We start from the raw sequence: 18,458 nt of genomic DNA on the forward strand, positions 1-18,458 counted from the left end.
TTTGTGTTTCCTTATTTATTTTCATTTTGGATGATCTGTCCATGGGTGAAAGTGGGGTGTTTAAGTCCCCTACTATGAATGTGTTACTGTCGATTTCGCCTTTTATGGCTGTTAGTATTTGCCTTACGTATTGAGGTGCTCCTATGTTGGGTGCATAAATATTTACAATTGTTATATCTTCTTCTTGGATCGATCCCTTGATCATTATGTAGTGTCCTTCTTTTTCTCTTTCAATAGTCCTTATTTTAAAGTCTATTTTGTCTGATATGAGAATTGCTACTCCAGCTTTCTTTTGATTTCCATTTGCATGGAATATCTTTTTCCATCCCCTTACTTTCAGTCTGTATGTGTCTCTAGGTCTGAAGTGGGTCTCTTGTAGACAGCATATATAAGGGTCTTGTTTTTGTATCCATTCAGCTAATCTGTGTCTTTTGGTGGGAGCATTTAGTCCATTTACATTTAAGGTAATTATCGATATGTATGTTCCTATTCCCATTTTCTAAATTGTTTTGGGTTTGTTATTATAGATCTTTTCCTTCTCTTGTGTTTCTTGCCTAGAGAAGATCCTTTAGCATTTGTTGTAAAGCTGGTTTGGTGATGCTGAACTCTCTCAGCTTTTGCTTGTCTGTAAAGGTTTTAATTTCTCCATCAAATCTGAATGAGATCCTTGCTGGGTAGAGTAGTCTTGGCTGCAGGTCTTTCTCCTTCATCACTTTCAGTATGTCCTGCCACTCCCTTCTGGCTTGTAGGGTTTCTGCTGAGAGATCAGCTGTTAACCTTATGCGGATTCCCTTGTGTGTTATTTGTTGTTTTTCCCTTGCTGCTTTTAATATGTTTTCTTTGTATTTAATTTTTGACAGTTTGATTAATATGTGTCTTGGCGTATTTCTCCTTGTATTTATCCTGTATGGGACTCTCTGTGCTTCCTGGACTTGATTAACTATTTCCTTTCCCTTATTAGGGAAGTTTTCAACTATAATCTCTTCAAATATTTTCTCAGTCCCTTTCTTTTTCTCTTCTTCTTCTGGAATCCCTATAATTCGAATGTTGGTGCGTTTAATGTTGTCCCAGAGGTCTCTGAGACTGTCCTCAGTTCTTTTCATTCTTTTTTCTTTATTCTGCTCTGCAGTAGTTATTTCCACTATTTTATCTTCCAGGTCACTTATCCGTTCTTCTGCCTCAGTTATTCTGCTATTGATCCCATCTAGAGTACTTTTAATTTCATTTATTGTGTTGTTCATCATTGCTTGTTTCATCCTTATTTCTTCCAGGTCCTTGTTAAATGTTTCTTGCATTTTGTCCATTCTATTTCCAAGATTTCGGATCATCCTTACTATCATTATTCTGAATTCTTTTTCAGGTAGACTGGCTATTTCCTCTTCATTTGTTAGGTCTGGTGCATTTTTATCTTGCTCCTTCATCTGCTGTGTGTTTTTCTGTCTTGTCATTTTGCTTATCTTACTGTTTTTGGGGTCTCCTTTTTGCAGACTGCACGTTCGTAGTTCCCGTTGTTTTTGATGTCTGTCCTCAGTGGCTAAGGTTGGTTCAGTGGGTTGTGTAGGCTTCCTGGTGGAGGGGACTAGTGCCTGTGTTCTGGTGGATGAGGCTGGATCTTGTCTCTCTAGTGGGCAGGTTCACGTCTGGTGGTGTGTTTTGGGGTGTCTGTGGCCTTATTATGATTTTAGGCAGCCTCTCTGCTAATGGGTGGGGTTGTGTTCCTGTTTTGCTAGTTGTTTGGCATTGGTTGTCCAGCACTGTAGCTTGCTGGTCGTTGAGTGAAGCTGGGTGCTGGTGTTAAGATGGAGGTCTCTGGGAGATTTTTGCCTTTTGATATTATGTGGAGCTGGGAGGTCTCTTGTGGACCAGTGTCCTGAAGTTGGCTCTCCTACCTCAGAGGCAGAGCCCTGACTCCTGGCTGGAGCACCAAGAGCCTTTCATCCACACGGCTCAGAATAAAAGGGAGAAAAAGTAGAGGGAATTAGTAGAAGTATGAGGAAAGAAACAAGGAAAGGAGGGAAGGAAGGAAGGAAGGAAGGAAGAAAGAAAGAAAGAAGCAAAGAAGGAAAGAAGGCAAGAAGGAAAGAAAGGAGGGAGGGAGGGAGGAAGGAAGGAGGGAAAGAAGGAAAAAAGACAAAGAAAGAAGATACAGTAAAAATAAAATAAAGTATAATAAAGTTATTGAATTAAAAAATTCTTATTTAGAAAAAAAAAGGGACGGATAGGACCTTAGGACAAATGTTGGAAGCAAAGCTATACAGACAAAATCTTACACAGAAGCATACACATACACCCTCACTAAAAGAGGTAAAGGGGGAAAAATCATAAATCTTGCTGTCAGAGACCACCTCCTCAATTTGGGATGATTTGTTGTCTAAAGGAGGGAAGGAAGGAAGGAAAGAAAGAAAGAAAGAACGAAGGTAAAGTATAATAAGGTTATTAAAATTAAAATTGATTATTAAGAAAAAAATTTTTAAAAAAAACCATGGACGGATAGAACCCTAGGACAAATGGTGGAAGCAAGACTGTACAGACAAGATCTCACACAGAAGCATACACATACACATTCACAAAAAGAGGAAAAGGGAAAAAAATCATAGATCTTGCTCCTAAAGTCCACTTCCTTAATTTGGGATGATTGGTTGTCTATTCAGGTATTCCACAGATGCAGGGTATATCAAGTTGGTTGTGGAGCTTTAATCCGCTGCTTCTGAGGCCGCTGGGAGAGATTTCCCTTTCTTTTCTTTGTTCTCACAGCCCCCAGGGGCTCAGCTTTGGATTTGGCCCTGCCTCTGCGTGTAGGTCGCTGGAGGGCGTCTGTTTTTCGCTCAGACAGGACGGGGTTAAAGGAGCCGCTGTTTCGGGAGCTCTGGCGCACTCAGGCCGGCGGGGAGGGAGGGGCACGGAGTGCGGGGCGGGCCTGCGGCGGCAAAGTCCGGCGTGACGTTGCACCAGCCTGAGGCCCGCCGTGCGTTCTCCCGGGGAAGTTGTCCCTGGATCCCGGGAACCTGGCAGTGGCGGGCTGCACAGGCTCCGCGGAAGAGGGGTGTGGAGAGTGACCTGTGCTCGCACACAGGCCCCTTGGTGGCGGCAGCAGCAGCCTTAGCGTCTCCCGCCCGTCCCTGGGGTCCGCGCTTTTAGCCGCGGCTCGCGCCCGTCTCTGGGGTCCGCGCTTTTAGCCGTCGCTCGTGCCCATCTCTGGGGTCCGCGCTTTTAGCCGCGGCTCGCGCCCGTCTCTGGGGTTCACGCTTTTAGCCGCGGCTCGCGCCCGTCTCTGGGGTTCACGCTGTTAGCCGCGGCTCGCGCCCGTCTCTGGAGCTCCTTCAAGCAGCGTTCTTAAACCCCTCTCCTCACGCCCCAGGAAACAAAGAGGGAAGGAAAAGTCTCCTGCCTCTTCGGCAGGTGCAGACTTTTCCCCGGACTCCCTCTCGGCTAGCTGTGGTGCACTAACCCCTTCAGGCTATGTTCAAGCCGCCAACCCCAGTCCTCTCCCTGCGCTCCGTCCGAAACCGAAACCCGAGCCTCAGAGCCTCAGCTCGCAGCCCCGCCCGCCCCGGCGGGTGAGCAGACAAGCCTCTCGGGCTGGTGAGTGCGGGTCGGCACCGATCCTCTGTGCGGGAATCTCCCCGCTTTGCCCTCCGCACCCCTGTTGCTGTGCTCTCCTCCGCGGCTTCGAAGCTCCCCCGTCTGCCACCCGCAGTCTCCGCTGGCTACTCTTCGTTGCGGTGCGCGGGCTTCTCATTGCGGTGGCTTCTCTTGTTGCGGAGCACGGGCTCTAGGCGCGTGGGCTTCAGTAGTTGAGGCACGCAGGCTTCTGTAGTTGTGGCTGGAGGGCTCTAGAGCACGGGCTCAGTAGTTGTGGCGCACAGGCTTAGTTGCTTTGCGGCATGTGGGATCATCCTGGACCAGGGCTCGAACCTGTGTCCCCTGAGTTGGCAGGCAGATTCTTAACCACTGCACCACCAGGGAAGCCCCTCTTTTTGTATTAATTTTTAAAACCTTATCCTTTCTCTATTTTTGAATGTTTTAAAATGCATGTAACATTAGAACGATAATAGTAATGTTATGTCCCTTCTAAGAAAGTTATAAATATGTTGGCACGTGCTCAGAATTCTTTACTAATGGGACGCCTGATCAAAAAGCTTTCAGCCCCCCGACCTGGGGCCAGGAGATAGGCCGTGATCCTGGGGGCAGCTGGAGAGGATGTTGGAAGAAGGCGTGGCACCGGGTGTGGAGGGATGGAGGGACGGGACATTTTGGTTGCCTCAGAAGGGCTGGTAGGCAGTCACCACCCAAAGCAGGGCCGCACCCCTGCCTGTGGGGCTTCCACCTCTGCAGGGGTGCTGCCATCCTGCCAGCATCCCTGCCCAGGGCCCGGCCATCCCGCGTGTCGGTGGCTGGGTGCCTGCAGAGGCAGCGAGGAGACAGCTCTGTTCTCGCATCCCCTCCTCCTCCTTGGAGGTTTTCCATTTGGGCTGGACTCCGAGGGGCAGCTTTAGGAAAGGGCTGGCTTGGAGAGGGACCCACTCCAACCGACAGGGTGGATGGAAGCCGGGCTCTCGTCAGGGTCTGCCCCTCCCCACGCCGCGCTCCTAGGACGATTCCAGATTGGAGGCCTTTGGGAACAGCTTGAAGCCATTTTTCTTCAGAGGGACAGGGCTTTTTTCCTGCCTTAGGCAACGACCCTCTGGCAGTAGATGCTTATTCGTATTTTGTAAGATAACTGTCATCTCCCGGACTTTTACGCCACACTTTTCTCCAAGAACTCCAAGTTCTTTCTCATCCGGTCCCCAAATCAGCGGAGAAAGGGAGACTCAGTGTGTTCACCTTACAGTTAGGTCTCCCCAGGCTACCCCGGCTCTCCTGGTAGCTCTAGCTGTGATCTGAAACCGGCGGGCCAGACTCCTGTGCACTGTAGAATGTTTGTGTGCCTCTCAGCATCATCTGCATTGGAAGTCTTTGGTGGGGGATGTGAACTCTTTTGAAAAAAAATTTTTAAAAAAATTTATAATGTTTTTCTATCATGTTTTAAAGTTTAAAATGCTTTTCCTGTGTGTTGTTTCATGAGAGCCTCTCTACAAGTCAGTAGACAAAAAATGTCCCCCAAATGGCATTTTGTCCCGCCATTTTATAAGAGCAAAGCAGAGGCTCAGACCAGAGGATGGCCCAGCCAGACTCTGGAACCCGTCTGCTCTCCATTTCACCTCACAGCCCCTGTAGAAGCTGTAAGCAGGCCTCACCAAGCACGCCTGCTCACCGTGTGTTTCCAGGGAGTGCTCAGCTGGGCGGAACTGCGAGGCTGTACTTGGTCCCTGCAGACTGGAAGGGTTGAAATACTCAGCTCTTCAGGTCAAGTATTTTGACATTTGGAATTTTTATGGCTTTTAGTTGTGAGTCTTACACAGTACTTTGAGAATGGTTTAATCAGGTACAGATGCCTAGCGACAGATTTCAGTGACAATCCAAAACACCTATTGTGCACCCCAGATCCTGTCCGTTTCCTCAAAGAATGATGGAAACCAACGTAAAGCCTTGGCTCTGGGACCAGTCTCGGGATATCGTGTAGAGGAGGTTTTTGGCTCTCTCCCTCCAAAAGATGGTGCGAGGAGAGCCGAGGTCTCAGCTCCGCTAACTGCCCTCTCCTTCGCTGTGGCCCTGGCCAGGAAGGGATGCAGAAGCGCTGTAACACTGTTTTCTCTCCTCTCTACCTAGACCAGTGTGGTTAACTACATTGACCAGAGGCCAGCGGCCGAAAAGAGTGCTCAGTTGTTTTTTGTGGTCTTTGAATGGAAAGATCCTTTCATCCAGAAAGTCCAAGATGTGAGTATTATCTCCGCTCTTGAGAGGGGACTTCCCACCCCAAGGCATGTTGGTGCATCCTTGCAGGCCGTCCTCATCTTCTGTCATAGCGCAGATTTCTGTGTCTTTTGTACTTATGACGTTCATTTTCTATATCATTTGTGTTTAATTGATCTCATCTTTAAGCCTGGACTGTCGTTGCTGTGAGTGTGAGGGCTTCGTCTTTGTTCACCGTTTATCTGGTGTCCAGCGTGGTGCTTAGTCCAGCGTAGCCACTGGGTAGTGATAGTGAATGAACTAAGTAGAAAGCATTAAGCTAATAATCTAGATTACTGCTGTTGGAAGCCGTTCTTCTTTATTGGTTCTCTGTAGGATGAGAGTCGTAAATCAGAGCAGAAAGGTACTAATCAGAACTTAAGAGAGCATCAGTTGATGCCAGGTCCCAGACTCACCACCTCAGAAGGGGAGGGGTGATGGGACGGCTTTGCCAAAAGAACATTCATGAGACGCCATTTACCAGAGCCAGTCCCAGATCTGATACTGTTTGTTGTGTAGATCATCACAGTATGTCCTGATGTGCTCGTGGGTTGGGGGAAGACATTTCAAACCTGAGGCTCAAACAGGCAGGGTCTCTGTGATGTGGATGTGCCCCATGATCCCACCACCGCTGTTAGTCGTGGCCTGGCTGGGCCGTGTACACGTAGGCATGTGCAGACTCCCTGAATCAAGACTCCACGTGGAAGAATGAGCGCCTTCAGTTCCACATGTAAAATGTGTGATCCAACGTTTTTTAACCTACTGTGTTCAGTATGAAGTCCTATTATGGGCCAAGTAAAGCCCCGAGCCCGAGGCCGACTGACTTGTGTCGTCCCTCAGCTTCACAGCTGTCCTAAATGGTGGTGGTGGTTGGTGGTGGTGGTGTAACTTTCATAAGTGAGCCTGAGGTCACCCTGCTGAACTGGGTCTTAAAGAAGTGCTGTGTGTTTATCAAGCGGGGAACTCAGACAAGCCATGACCTCGGCCTGAAGGAGTTGCACAGTCAGTGAGAAAACAATCTGGGCTGTAAAGGACGTAATTCCAGACAGTAAGGACCTGCCAGAGGGGTTTGTGGGATAAATCTCTCTGCTCAACTCGAGAGGGTTTTGGCTTAGTGGTCAGAGGAAGCTGTGAGGGGCCTGGAAGGATTAGTAACTCAAGGTGGGAGGAAAGCGTCCCGGGCAGGGCAAATTGGAGGGGCCCATCTGCAGGCAGGAGTCCATGAGGTGAGTGGAGGACAGGCAGTCGCTGGACTGGATGGGAGGGGAGGGGAGAGTCACTGTGAGATGGGAAGCGAACAGGAACTGACTGTACAGATGGGGTGTACAGTTGGGAGGAGATTTGTTTCAAAGCAGGGTCAGTCACAATTGTGGGTTAAACCAGAAATTTAAAGCTCAGGACTGAACCTTATTTGTGCAGAACTTTTTGAAAAAAATTTTTTTTCTTTCAGGATCAATTTATTATAGGGAGGGATTAGTATTTTTCTCCTCAAACTGAGCTATGGACAAAGTATGGAGTTATGGCAGTTTTAGAAACCAGTTGTTTTTCTTGTTGCCTCAATAATTGGAGGGGCTCTTTGACAATAACACTGAAAATCAAAAACGGAAGCCAACAGAGAAACTTGTGTTTGTTTCTGTTTTGCAGATAATCACCGCCAATCCTTGGAACACAATCGCTCTTCTCTGTGGGGCCTTCTTGGCATTATTTAAAGCTGCAGAATTTGCCAAACTGAGTGTGAAGTGGATGATCAAAATTAGGAAGAGGTACCTTAAAAAAAGAGGTCAGGTAATGAACCACATAAGCTGAAGTCGCTTGCGTTGTTTGAAGGACTGCCCGAGTTCATGGAAGTTCTCATCACTTCTGCTTTGGTAAACCTAGCTGCCAGCAATCCTGTCCTCACTTGAAGAAACGAGCCTTGCTGGGGACCTGCCTGTCACACTGCAGCTTCTAACTGGTCCTCAGAGAGACTGTCTAGAGCCCAATGGAACAGATCCAGTGGATGACCTTAACTGTTATTTAAGTATTTAAATTATTAATGAACATTTTTTGACATATGACATGAATAGGGTGTGTGGAGGATGGAATTAGATATAATCCAGTTTCCTGAAGGTTTTTGGAAGCTGCCTTCCTTCTCGGTTTGGTGTATAGTTAAGGTCTAACAGGATGATTAAGGCTCTGACCTTAGGTTTTTTTCTTGAGATTTTTTTAAATGGACAGGAGAGTGTGATTTTCTTCTCCCCCACCAGTGACTTCTTTGGGTGTGGAGGTCATGCTGTGGAACCGGTGTACCGTGTGTGAGGAATGCAAAACCCCTCACGTCTCTGGTGCCATCTGCCAGCCCCTGACACGCTCTCTTGTTTAATATTAAATGAGACTTTTTTTTAAAGCTACTAGAAAAACTAGTAATTAGATCTCTTGTGGACTGACTAGCCACCTACCTGTCTGGCTAGAATGTTGGTTGATGCAGGTGTGAGTTCGGACTGATTAACATACAAAAACACTAGGACATGTGTACATAGTAGGTGCCTACTCAGTGTATTTTGATGATTTCATTAATAGGTGAATAAAAGTTAGGTTAATACAAAAGGAATCAGTGTGCCAGTATGCATATCTGCTAAATCAATAGGCACCAGTACACTTTCATTCCGTGACCTCCAAATAAAAGGGAGCGTGAGCCTGGACTTCCACGATGGACGGGTCTGGACTCCCGAGGTACATCATGACCACGTCCAGGGAAGGGCAAGGTGGGCAGGCGATAGATGGCAGGTGGTCAGGAAGTGACAATAAAGCCCCATGAATAAGCTGTGTTAGCTCTTCCTGTCCTACAAACCCCCCACCCATCTGAGAAAGGGGCCCTCAGGATGACCCTCAGAGCTTTCAGCCCAGCCTGTGACAGAGATGAGTAACCTCTGGGTATTTTTCACACGGTAGCCATTGGCTGATTTAAGGTTATGAAGATTATTTCCAGAGTTTTAAATTATTTACATGCCCTTTGCCTCCAAAGAGGACTTGGCAGCATTTCTTCAATTTTGTAACCCGGTTTTAGATAATTCAAAGAGAACAACTCAAGTGTATGAGTGGGGCAATTTTAATCTCATATCTAGTTAGCAGCAAGAAACTGTGGTTTTTGGTTGAATTATTAAAAGTGAACTTGTGTAAGGAAATATTCCCTGCTATTTTTCTATGGCACAGAAGCAGGTACAAACTTTAGCCTAGGTCCTGTCTCTATAAAATCTTATTGTAAGGCAAATGCAAAGCCAGGCATTAAAGCTTACGTTAACAGCACTGAAAAACAGGTATGTGTATTTTTAAATTCTCTCTAAAGATGACACACCACTTTAATATTAAATAGCTAACAAAATTTGCTCCAATGAACATATTAAAACTGTACTTCCTGTACTGTAGAAAGTTGAGAGACCTCTTGAACGTGCTTTCAAGTAAGCAGCTAATTAATTAGGAAGTGGGCATTTCTAGCTCTCTCTTCCACAACAGCTGTTAGCTGCAGCCTGCCAGAATCTACTCTGAATGTATGCCTAGACCGTCCACAAAATAGACATTTAGACCCAACCGTCTCTTCTGGGGAGGCTGGGGCTTGCCTTTTGCTGTGTTCTGTAGCAGGGTCACCCTTTCCTTCTCCGTGTGCTGCCCCCCGTTGTCAGTGATCCCGGCCGGCCTTAGGTGAGTGTACAGCATCTGGCAAGAGCACTGGGCCTGGACGGCTGAGGTGGCGGCCATTTGAGAGCATCGTAAGATAGGAGCCATGTCCCGAAAGGAAGAGGAGTTTCTCCTGGTCTCACGGCGAGCAGAACGAGGTGCTTTCACGGTGACCTAGGAATAGTGTGCTAGAGTTGTTTTTCGTGGATGTGAAAGAGTAGAAGCAGACACCAGTAGTTGAAAACTTTGTAACGATCTCCCTGCCCCCATAAAAAACACCGCTGTTATTACTTATTATAGATTTTGAGATTTATCCTCCTAGGTCTATTTCATTTTATTATTTTATTTTGGCCGCAGCATGTGGATCTTAGTTCCCTGACCAGGGATCGAACCCGGGCCCTTGGCAGTGAAAGCATGGAGTCCTAACCACTGGACCACCAGGGAAATCCCATGGGTCTATTTCCATTAAAACTATGTACATATGTACACACATTTAAGGTAAGTGAAACCCATCCTCCAAACGTAAAGGGACATGAAGGAAGATGGAAGGATATCCTAGAACTTAGAATTTTATGTGAAAATTCTATACAACAGATATACTTTGGTAAATGGCTAGAACACTCGACTCTGGCACACAGTCTTCCTAGTCTTTAACTGGTGTACAACCTGCAATTTGCCTTAAAATTTTCTCTATATACACGTATGTATGTACGTACGTACGTATGTATATATGTATGAATGAAGGGGGGCAGGCTTCTTCTGAGCACCTAACCTTAGTGCTGAAAAAAAGCAAAGTCGACGTAAGGCAAAATACAAACATAGATTTATTAAATGCTGCTCAATCCCCCAATAAAGATCTTCCATTACAAAACAGTTTTCCACACAACTGCAAGTTAAGAGATTGGAATGGTACTCTGATAACAAAATGTGAGAAAATACTTGACCAAGTAGAAACATATACGACTTCTCTATAGTCAGCTTTTTCAGAACCCTACAGAGGAAGCCTACTGCATTTCCTTTACACAAAGCCAGGCAGTGACAATGAGCGCTCTGCATCACCACACCGTGGGACTCAAAGCCTCCATCCCTGCATCAGGAGGTACTGGAGAAGGGCAGGTTGTGAGGACTGGAAAGGCCCTGCCTTCAGCCTTTGGGAGGAAGAGGAGGAATGAACTGAGAGGCAGGCTGTGTTCACGGCACTGCCCCCACTAATCTGTGCTCAGCGCTCTGGGGAGCTGCAGATGAAGGGGGATGTCCATAAGGATCGATCTGAAGAATTTGGTTTACGTTCCCAGCTTTTATTTATAATTTGTGCTTTAGAAAGCCTGGAAGTTTAAGGTTTTGCTCAAATTCCAGAGTACAGTAATATCTCTGTGAAGGAAGGCTTAGGGGCAAGTAATTCCCTCCGTCATATTTCTGGGAGAGATGAAGGGAAGGATAAGAATTACACCTTAGTTTTACTTTAGGAAAGTCTTTGTCCTGGGATGTAACTAAGGTCTGCAGCAATGTGAAAGCACGTTATCAAAGGGAAAAATACACAGAGCAGACTCTACTGTATCTATGTGCAACACAACCCAGACAGAATTCAAGTCATGATTCTTACCACTCCCGTAATGATTTCACTCATATCACAGATGATAAAGCTCATTCATTTCTGTGAAACTTCAGAAGAGGGACACAAATCAATGATTAGACAAAGGTTACAATATACTATGGCCATGATATAGCACAGAGCTATGTTGAGTCCATATATTTTTTTTCATTTACAGTTGCCAGAAAAAAAATTGGCCTTTTAATTATACTGATGAGGTTTCATAATTTTTACGTATTTCAGAAAAGTGTACAAAACCACCTATCCAACGGAGGTGGAAGGCTTTTTTCATTCATCAGTTGTATTGCTGAGAATACTGTGCATGTTGTAAGCACTGTTCTGCTTTTCTAGAGCTTTCTTCAGCTTTAGCTCCTCCAATTTTTTCCATAATTCTTCACGTTCCAATTCCTTCTTTTTCTCCCTGTAAATCAAGACTTTTGCAGTTAGAAACTTTTATTTCAGAGCTTGAAGAAACATGCTGTTTGGCAGTTGGCTGGAGAACAGACTGTTCACTCACATTTCACTTAAATCCCTCTACTAAAGCATTTGAGACTGTATATTACCTAGAGCACCGCGTTACTCATCTTCATCTCCTGAGAGTAATACCACATCCGTGTGGCTCCTGTACCGACTGAAAGCTATCGTTCGCCTTCCCTCCCTGCATTTTATCACCACCACCACCACGACTGTGGCATCTGTGCTTTATGGTTGGCAAAGTACTTAGTCACCCCCTGCAGTAAACCCCTTGCAGTGGGGTCTTGCCGACAGACTGAAGGGCTGGCCACGAGTCAGCCTGGAGCCGTTTCCAGGTGGAAGCCATATCCTTTTGGCTCCACGTCGCTAGCTGCCAACCAGTCTGTGTCTTACTATGTCTTGTCTCCTGCATGTCAGAAGGAGACTTTAAAGTTTGAATAACCTCTCTAAAAAAGCAAAACTCAAAATATGCTGCTTCAACTACTTAATTTCAGTTCTAAAGAGAACATTTCTGAATAACTTGGACCAAACTATTCTGAAGGGCTATATGAACATGTGAAAAAACCATGGGCTTACCGTTCTGCAGTTACATATGTTTTAAGGGGACAAAAGTGCTGATTTACGCAGCCAGTAAGATATAATGATCGCTCTTAGTTATGTGAAATATGCATTTTTCAAATATAAGTTTCATATGATCCTAGTCATTTTTCCTTCTTCACATTGCTTCCTGGGACTCAAACTATGTACCTAATTTCTATTCCTGCCTGAAAGGTGCTATTTAAAAGAAATAATGCATTGAGTTAGTTACTGATGGACTAGGATGGCCTTGAAGAAGAGAGATCCTTTCTCTACTTGCCACCAGAAAACCAGGACTAGGAACTTACAGTCAAAATAGATCAGCTTTTCCAAACAGAATAGTTAATACACTTACTAGAAATAAATAGGCTCAGGTACAGCAGTTATTGAAACTGAAATAAATATATGAGAAGGAAGTGATTTTTAGATTATTTTGTAGTAATTTATGAAATTTTCAAAAAGAGGTAATCACTAAGCCAAGTTCCTAAATGCTAATGTGTGTGACCATTTATTCACTAAAATATATATTGCAAGGAACAAAGTATCAGTAATAGTACTCAGCCACAGAAATATCCTTATATGAGTCTCCCCTTCCCCAAAGGGAACTATACTGACTTTAAAATACCACTTTGTTAAAATGTGAAGCTTAAAAACTATCAAGTTATTGTGCAGGGAACAGATGAAGAATAAGCTCACTATGGACGCCCATGTGGACAAAAGCAATTCTCCTAAATGTGAAAATAATTATGTAAAATAGTATTTAAAATCCAGCATAAATTGTATTTCACAATGCAGATGTTATCATACTGATAAAGTCTAAGGCTCAGAATGAGATAAACAGAATTTATGATCCACATTAAAATCATAATCTAACCATTAGGAGTTTACCTGGAAATGACTTTAAAGTACTTATTAGAGACATTCAAATTGAAATGCTAAATGTAAATGGCTTTTTTCTTTTTTGAATTTTATTTTATACAGCAGGTTCTTATTAATTATCTATTTTATACGTGTTAGTGTATATATGTCAATCCCAATCTCTCAATTCATCCTACTGCAGCAATTGGCTTCTTAAACATAATTTTAACTTAGAATACCTTATTGGACTCAATCACATTCAACTAATCTAAAATGTACAGATAAGTCTATAAATAAAAATGTCAAATACCTTTGTCTTTCAGCTTTGTATGAACTAGTAAGATCATCGAAAAGCTTGCCGTTCATCTCCATGAGGGTTTTCAGCACATTGTACACCAGTGCTACAATGGTCCTAAAATGAAAACAAGCCAGTGCTGGGTTACTGATGCTACTAACAGATGGGAAATGTAACACTATCATCTCTGAAATGGGTTGGATGCTAGCTGACTCAGTCAATCCATTTTAGAGCTGACAAACTGAAGTTCAAGAAGTTTAGTAATTTGCTCAAGGTCACACAGCCAGTGGTAGTAGAGATGGTCGGTCTGATTCCAAAACTCCTTCCATGATACAGTCCTTCCCACTGTATCATGCTTAGATTAAACCCTAAAAATGTTATGGTCAGCTTCCTGTCTGCTCTAGAGTCTACTATCACAAACCCTGAGTAACAGCATTAAAAGAAATTTGAAAAAGATCCAATTACCATAACTTATAAGAAGAAAAGTAAAACACAGGATAAGGGTGTTACAGAATTTAGAATGTATGCAATCTAAACATCACTGATGTGACCTTGAGCACTGAAGCTTCCCCCTGGGCTAGGCCAGCTATGGAGGTGAGACTGGATACTGGCAGCACACAGTCGCCTGTGCATCCTCTGCAGATGTTGGGTTGGTCTCCCCAACAGGGTTTAACCACACACTAGTACAGAATGTCACACCAGACAGTCCCTAGATTTGCAATTCTAAGTTGAAATTAAGAACATACAGGAGTTCAGGGTTTCTGAGCAAGAGCCACCCATTCTCCTTGCTTGGCCCTGCAATAAACCTTTCTCTGCTCAAAAAAAAAAAAAAAAAAAAACCAAACAACAAAAAAACCCAGAACATACAGACACACATACAACTTCATAAAACACAGTGCAGAATAGAATAAAACTATGTGACGTTAACCTTGGGATCAATTCCAAATCTGTACAGGTTTCATAAGTATGAGTTATGAGATCAAATGACAAAGGGGTCAAAAAAACAAAAACACAAAAATAACACAATCAACATAAAAGACACTTACGGATTCCAGTGTTCTTTGGAGATTTTGTACAAACTGCCAAACATAATTGGCAGAATTTTATCAATATTCTCCTCAATCAAACTAAGAATATATTCATTGTTCCAGAAGTACAGCGCCCTTTCTGCAACCTAAAAAAAGACATTTAGAAATGTCAAAACTAAAAGAGAAAAGAAGTAATAGTATAAAATAAAAACGGCTTCACTGAAAACGTCATACCTGAAAATGAGAACTGGATACACACTTGGATATCTGCTTAAAAAGGGGCTCTTCAATTTTTTTGAATTGTGTTGGTTCAATGACATCTAAGATTTCTTCAATTTCTCCTAAAAACATCACCTAGGTTAAAAAAATTTTCTTTTAAGAAACATGACAAATTACATGATGTTAATATAGAAAACACAAATGAGAAGGTTAACCTACAAATTAAACAGTGGATGAAAAAACTCTTGACAGTATACGCAATTTACTATGATGTACAGATATTCTACCAAGTCTCTCTAATCCCCACAGAACATCTCCCCCTTGGTAGCAGTGATGATACACCCAGCCCAAAGAAGCATGGTTTAGAGCCCTGAGATTGAGAAGTTCTAATAAAATGCACTGTTTTTGTTGAATGAAATGCACCTCTTTCTGACTGCATGTTTTTGGCCAAAATTTCAACAATCCTCTGATCACCTGCAAAAAAGGGAAAAGTTTATTTAGCATGAATTAAGCAAAGAAGCTGGTTAATCTCAGGAAATTTTAAATAATTGTGATAATATCAATATTCATTCTGAAGGAGAACAACAGTATTCAATAACTATGTATATCCCCTTACTCTGCTCAGCTTTAGACTTCTACCAATTCAACAGATACTTATTGAGTGCCTTTGTACCAGATACTGTTCTAGGTGCCAGGGACACACTGATGAATAAGACAGAAGGAGGTCCCTGATTTTCATGAAGCAGGAAGACCAACATAAGTTAGCAATTAAACTTATAAATAAAATAATTTTAATAGTAGTAAGTGCTACTTTCTACTAAGAAAATAAAGTATGAGATAATGACTTGGTGGGGTGAGGAAGGGAGGTTATTTTAAGGAGAAATTAAGGAACAGATAACTCCTGTTATTTAAACCATTATGAAGCACCCAAAAAAGCCAGAAAGCTTCCCAATTTATTTCATGGCTGGCACAGTCTTGATAACCCAAATACAACAAAACAAGCGATTGTGAATTTAAGTAAACATAGTTGCAAAAATCTGTATTAAACCAAATATAACAGTATATTAACAGAATGCTGCTACCTACCCAATAACTTATTCCAGAAATTCCAGGATGGTTCAACTCATTATAGTTATAGGTTAAAAGGGGGAAAAAAAACTGTATGATCATCTCAAAAGATTTTGAACAGTTATTTGATTTTTTGATTGATTATATATTCTGATAACAATTTAGTAAGCTAGAACTAAGAATTTATCAGAAACCATCAGCAATCAACTTATATAATGGTCTCTTGGAAATTGGCAGTAAAACCATTTGGGCCTGGTGCTTTTGTGGAAATAAATCTCTGACAGCCTTTTAAGTAAATTTAGTTATTGGTCTTGTCTAGTAATGAACACTCATCCAAGTTAAAACTGGGGAAGAACACTGTTCTGGAGCCAATCCAGTAAGATAAGAATCTGATGAATAATGTTGAAAAGGGATATCAGAATTATACTTATTTGTCTAAGTGTATGATAATTATATACCGCTTAAATATTAAAAGATGAAAAATTACTAGAATGAGTAGGAAAATTCAATATGTGGTCAGATAAAAGATAAGTATGTAAAAATCAATACCTTTTAAAACAAAGTATCAGTTACAATAATCAGAGAAAAATAATTAGAACAATAAGGTAGCATGGAAACTGACAGAGAAGATATATGACACAGAGGAATATCTAGACAGACTCAAGTATATATGAGGTTTTAATATATGACAAAGGCGGCATTTCAGTTCCTGGGAAACAGCTGAATTAGTCAATTAATTGGTGGTACTTGAACTGGTGGCTCACCAGTTAGGAAAAAAATGTAGCTCCTTTGGTAGGCAGACTCCTGAAATGATCTCCTATGATCCTTACTTCCTGAATTCACACTCTTGTGTAGTTGAGCCCTTCCTTGAAGTGTGGACTGGCCTACTGACTTGCCTCTAACCAACAGAATGTGGCAAAAGGGACAGAATGTCACTTCCATGAGAAATTTACAAAAGATTGTGACTTCCATCTTATGAGCAGACTCTCTAGGGGCCTTCTTGTCTTGCAAGCTTTGATAAAGCAAGCTGCTATGTTGGAAAGGCCCAAGTACCAAGGAATTGAGGGTGGCTGCTGGCCAACAGCATCTGAGAACCAAATGCTAACAACAGTCACGTGAACTCAGAAGCAGATCCTTCCTCATCTGAGACTTTATATGCAACCCTATACCTGGCCAACACCTTGACTGCAGCCTTGTGAGAAACCCTGAGGCAGAGGACACAGCTAAGTCACGCCTGGATTCCTGATTCACAGAAACTGTGCAATAATAAATGTTTGTTGTTTTAAGCCACGAAATTTTGTGATAATTTGTTATGCAGCAATAGAAAACTAAAACAATTCCTTACCCGTGTCACACAAAAATTTCAATTTCAAATGGTGGAGTGGGTTGAATGGTGGCCCCCAGATATGTTCATGTCCTAATCTCTGAAATCTATGAATGTGACTTATTTGGAAAATGGGTCTGTACAGATATAATTAAGGATCCCAAGATGAAAGCATCCTGGGTTATCTGGGTGGGCCCTAAATCCAATGAAAAGTATCCTTGTAAGAGATAACACAGAGGAGAGACCGAAGAAGAGGCAGCAATGTGATATTGGAGCGATGCAGCCACAAGCCAAGAACACCTGGAGACACCAGAAACTGGAAGAGGCAAGGAACGGAATCTCCCCTAGAGCATCTGGAGGGAGTGCAGCCCTGCCGACACCTTGATTTTGGACTTCTGGCCTTCAGAACTGTGAGAGAATAAATTTCTGTTATTTTAAGCCACCAAGGTTGTGGTAATTCGTCATGGCAGCCCTAGGAAACTATTATAGATGGAATAAAGTTTTTACACGTAAAAACTAAATCCATAAAATAACTAGAATATGATACTAGAGAGTATTTTTATAATCTCAAAGGGTAGAAGGATTTTACTTAGCATGACATCAAGGCCAGAAGCCATAATGATGAATAGATTCCACTACATAAAAAATTTTTAGTTCTTTAAAAAGGCAAATATTAAAAACAGTATATTCAAAGTTAAAAGGAAAACTCCAAATGGGTAAAAAATTTTGCAAAATATAATAGGCAAAGGCTTAAAAGTAGGCAAAGGACACAGAAATATAAATGACTAATAACCATATAAAAGGATGGCTGTAATTTAAAAAGCCAATTAAAATATTTCATACCTATTAGACTAGCAAAAATTTAAAACAATATTCAGCACTGGCTGATAAGGGAAAATAGGCACCTTCCCACACTGTACTCTTTGACCCAGCAATACGGTTTTAATTTCAGTAATTTGGTTTTATATTTTTTTGAATTTTTGAATTTTATTTTATTTTATTTTTATAGAGCAGGTTCTTATTATTATCTTATCCATTTTATACATATTAGTGTATACATGTCAATCCCAATCTCCCAAGTCATCCCACCACCACCACCACCACCACTTTCCCCCCTTAGTAATTTTTAAAAATTTTACATACAGTAAAATATTTTCTTTTTTTGGTGTACAGTTCTCAGGGTTTTTTATACACACATAGATTTTTTTTTTTTTGTAACCAACATTACGGACAGGACACAGAATAATTCCAATACCCTAAAACATCCCCACACCCAGCAACATGCTTCTAACAATGAAAACTCCAATAACTCAAGTGTCCATGAATTGGGGATTGATTAAATATGTTATGATAATCCATATAATGGAATTTAATGTGACCAGTGAAAAAATGAAGCAGATTAATACGGAAAGGTATCCACATTATATTGACAAGTGAAAAAACCTAGTCAGCACTGTCCCACTGTTTAACCTATACATAAATATATGTACAGAAAAAAATTTATAGAAATATATTCACCTATTTATATGGTTATCTTTA

General features: G+C 42.2%; 2 protein-coding genes across 3 annotated transcripts in view; one reads left to right on the forward strand and one right to left on the reverse strand.

Annotated features, from left to right (window-relative positions):
* Positions 1-9,125, forward strand: part of PACC1 (proton activated chloride channel 1) — a 47,460-nt gene extending 38,335 nt beyond the window's left edge. Inside the window, exons 7-8 of one of the 2 annotated variants that reach the window (XM_067729018.1) lie at positions 5,710-5,817; positions 7,477-9,125. In XM_067729018.1, coding sequence (XP_067585119.1) covers positions 5,710-5,817; positions 7,477-7,638 — 270 coding nt within the window. In that variant the 3' untranslated portion in view covers positions 7,639-9,125. Of the gene's footprint in view, positions 1-5,709; positions 5,822-7,476 lie in introns of those variants that run through there. The other variant, XM_067729019.1, reaches the window with a different exon arrangement.
* Positions 9,126-10,287: 1,162 nt separating this feature from the next.
* The window catches only part of PPP2R5A (protein phosphatase 2 regulatory subunit B'alpha), a 92,249-nt gene continuing 84,078 nt past the window's right edge, over positions 10,288-18,458 (reverse strand). The window contains exons 9-13 of the mRNA XM_067729017.1: positions 14,951-15,001; positions 14,543-14,662; positions 14,327-14,454; positions 13,296-13,397; positions 10,288-11,498 (exon numbers count right to left, since the gene is read on the reverse strand). Of these exons, the coding sequence (XP_067585118.1) occupies positions 11,366-11,498; positions 13,296-13,397; positions 14,327-14,454; positions 14,543-14,662; positions 14,951-15,001 (534 nt within the window). The 3' untranslated portion in view covers positions 10,288-11,365. The remainder of the gene's footprint in view (positions 11,499-13,295; positions 13,398-14,326; positions 14,455-14,542; positions 14,663-14,950; positions 15,002-18,458) is intronic.

Source organism: Pseudorca crassidens, chromosome 2 (genome assembly GCF_039906515.1).
Source record: "Pseudorca crassidens isolate mPseCra1 chromosome 2, mPseCra1.hap1, whole genome shotgun sequence".
NCBI classification, from domain to species: domain Eukaryota; kingdom Metazoa; phylum Chordata; class Mammalia; order Artiodactyla; family Delphinidae; genus Pseudorca; species Pseudorca crassidens.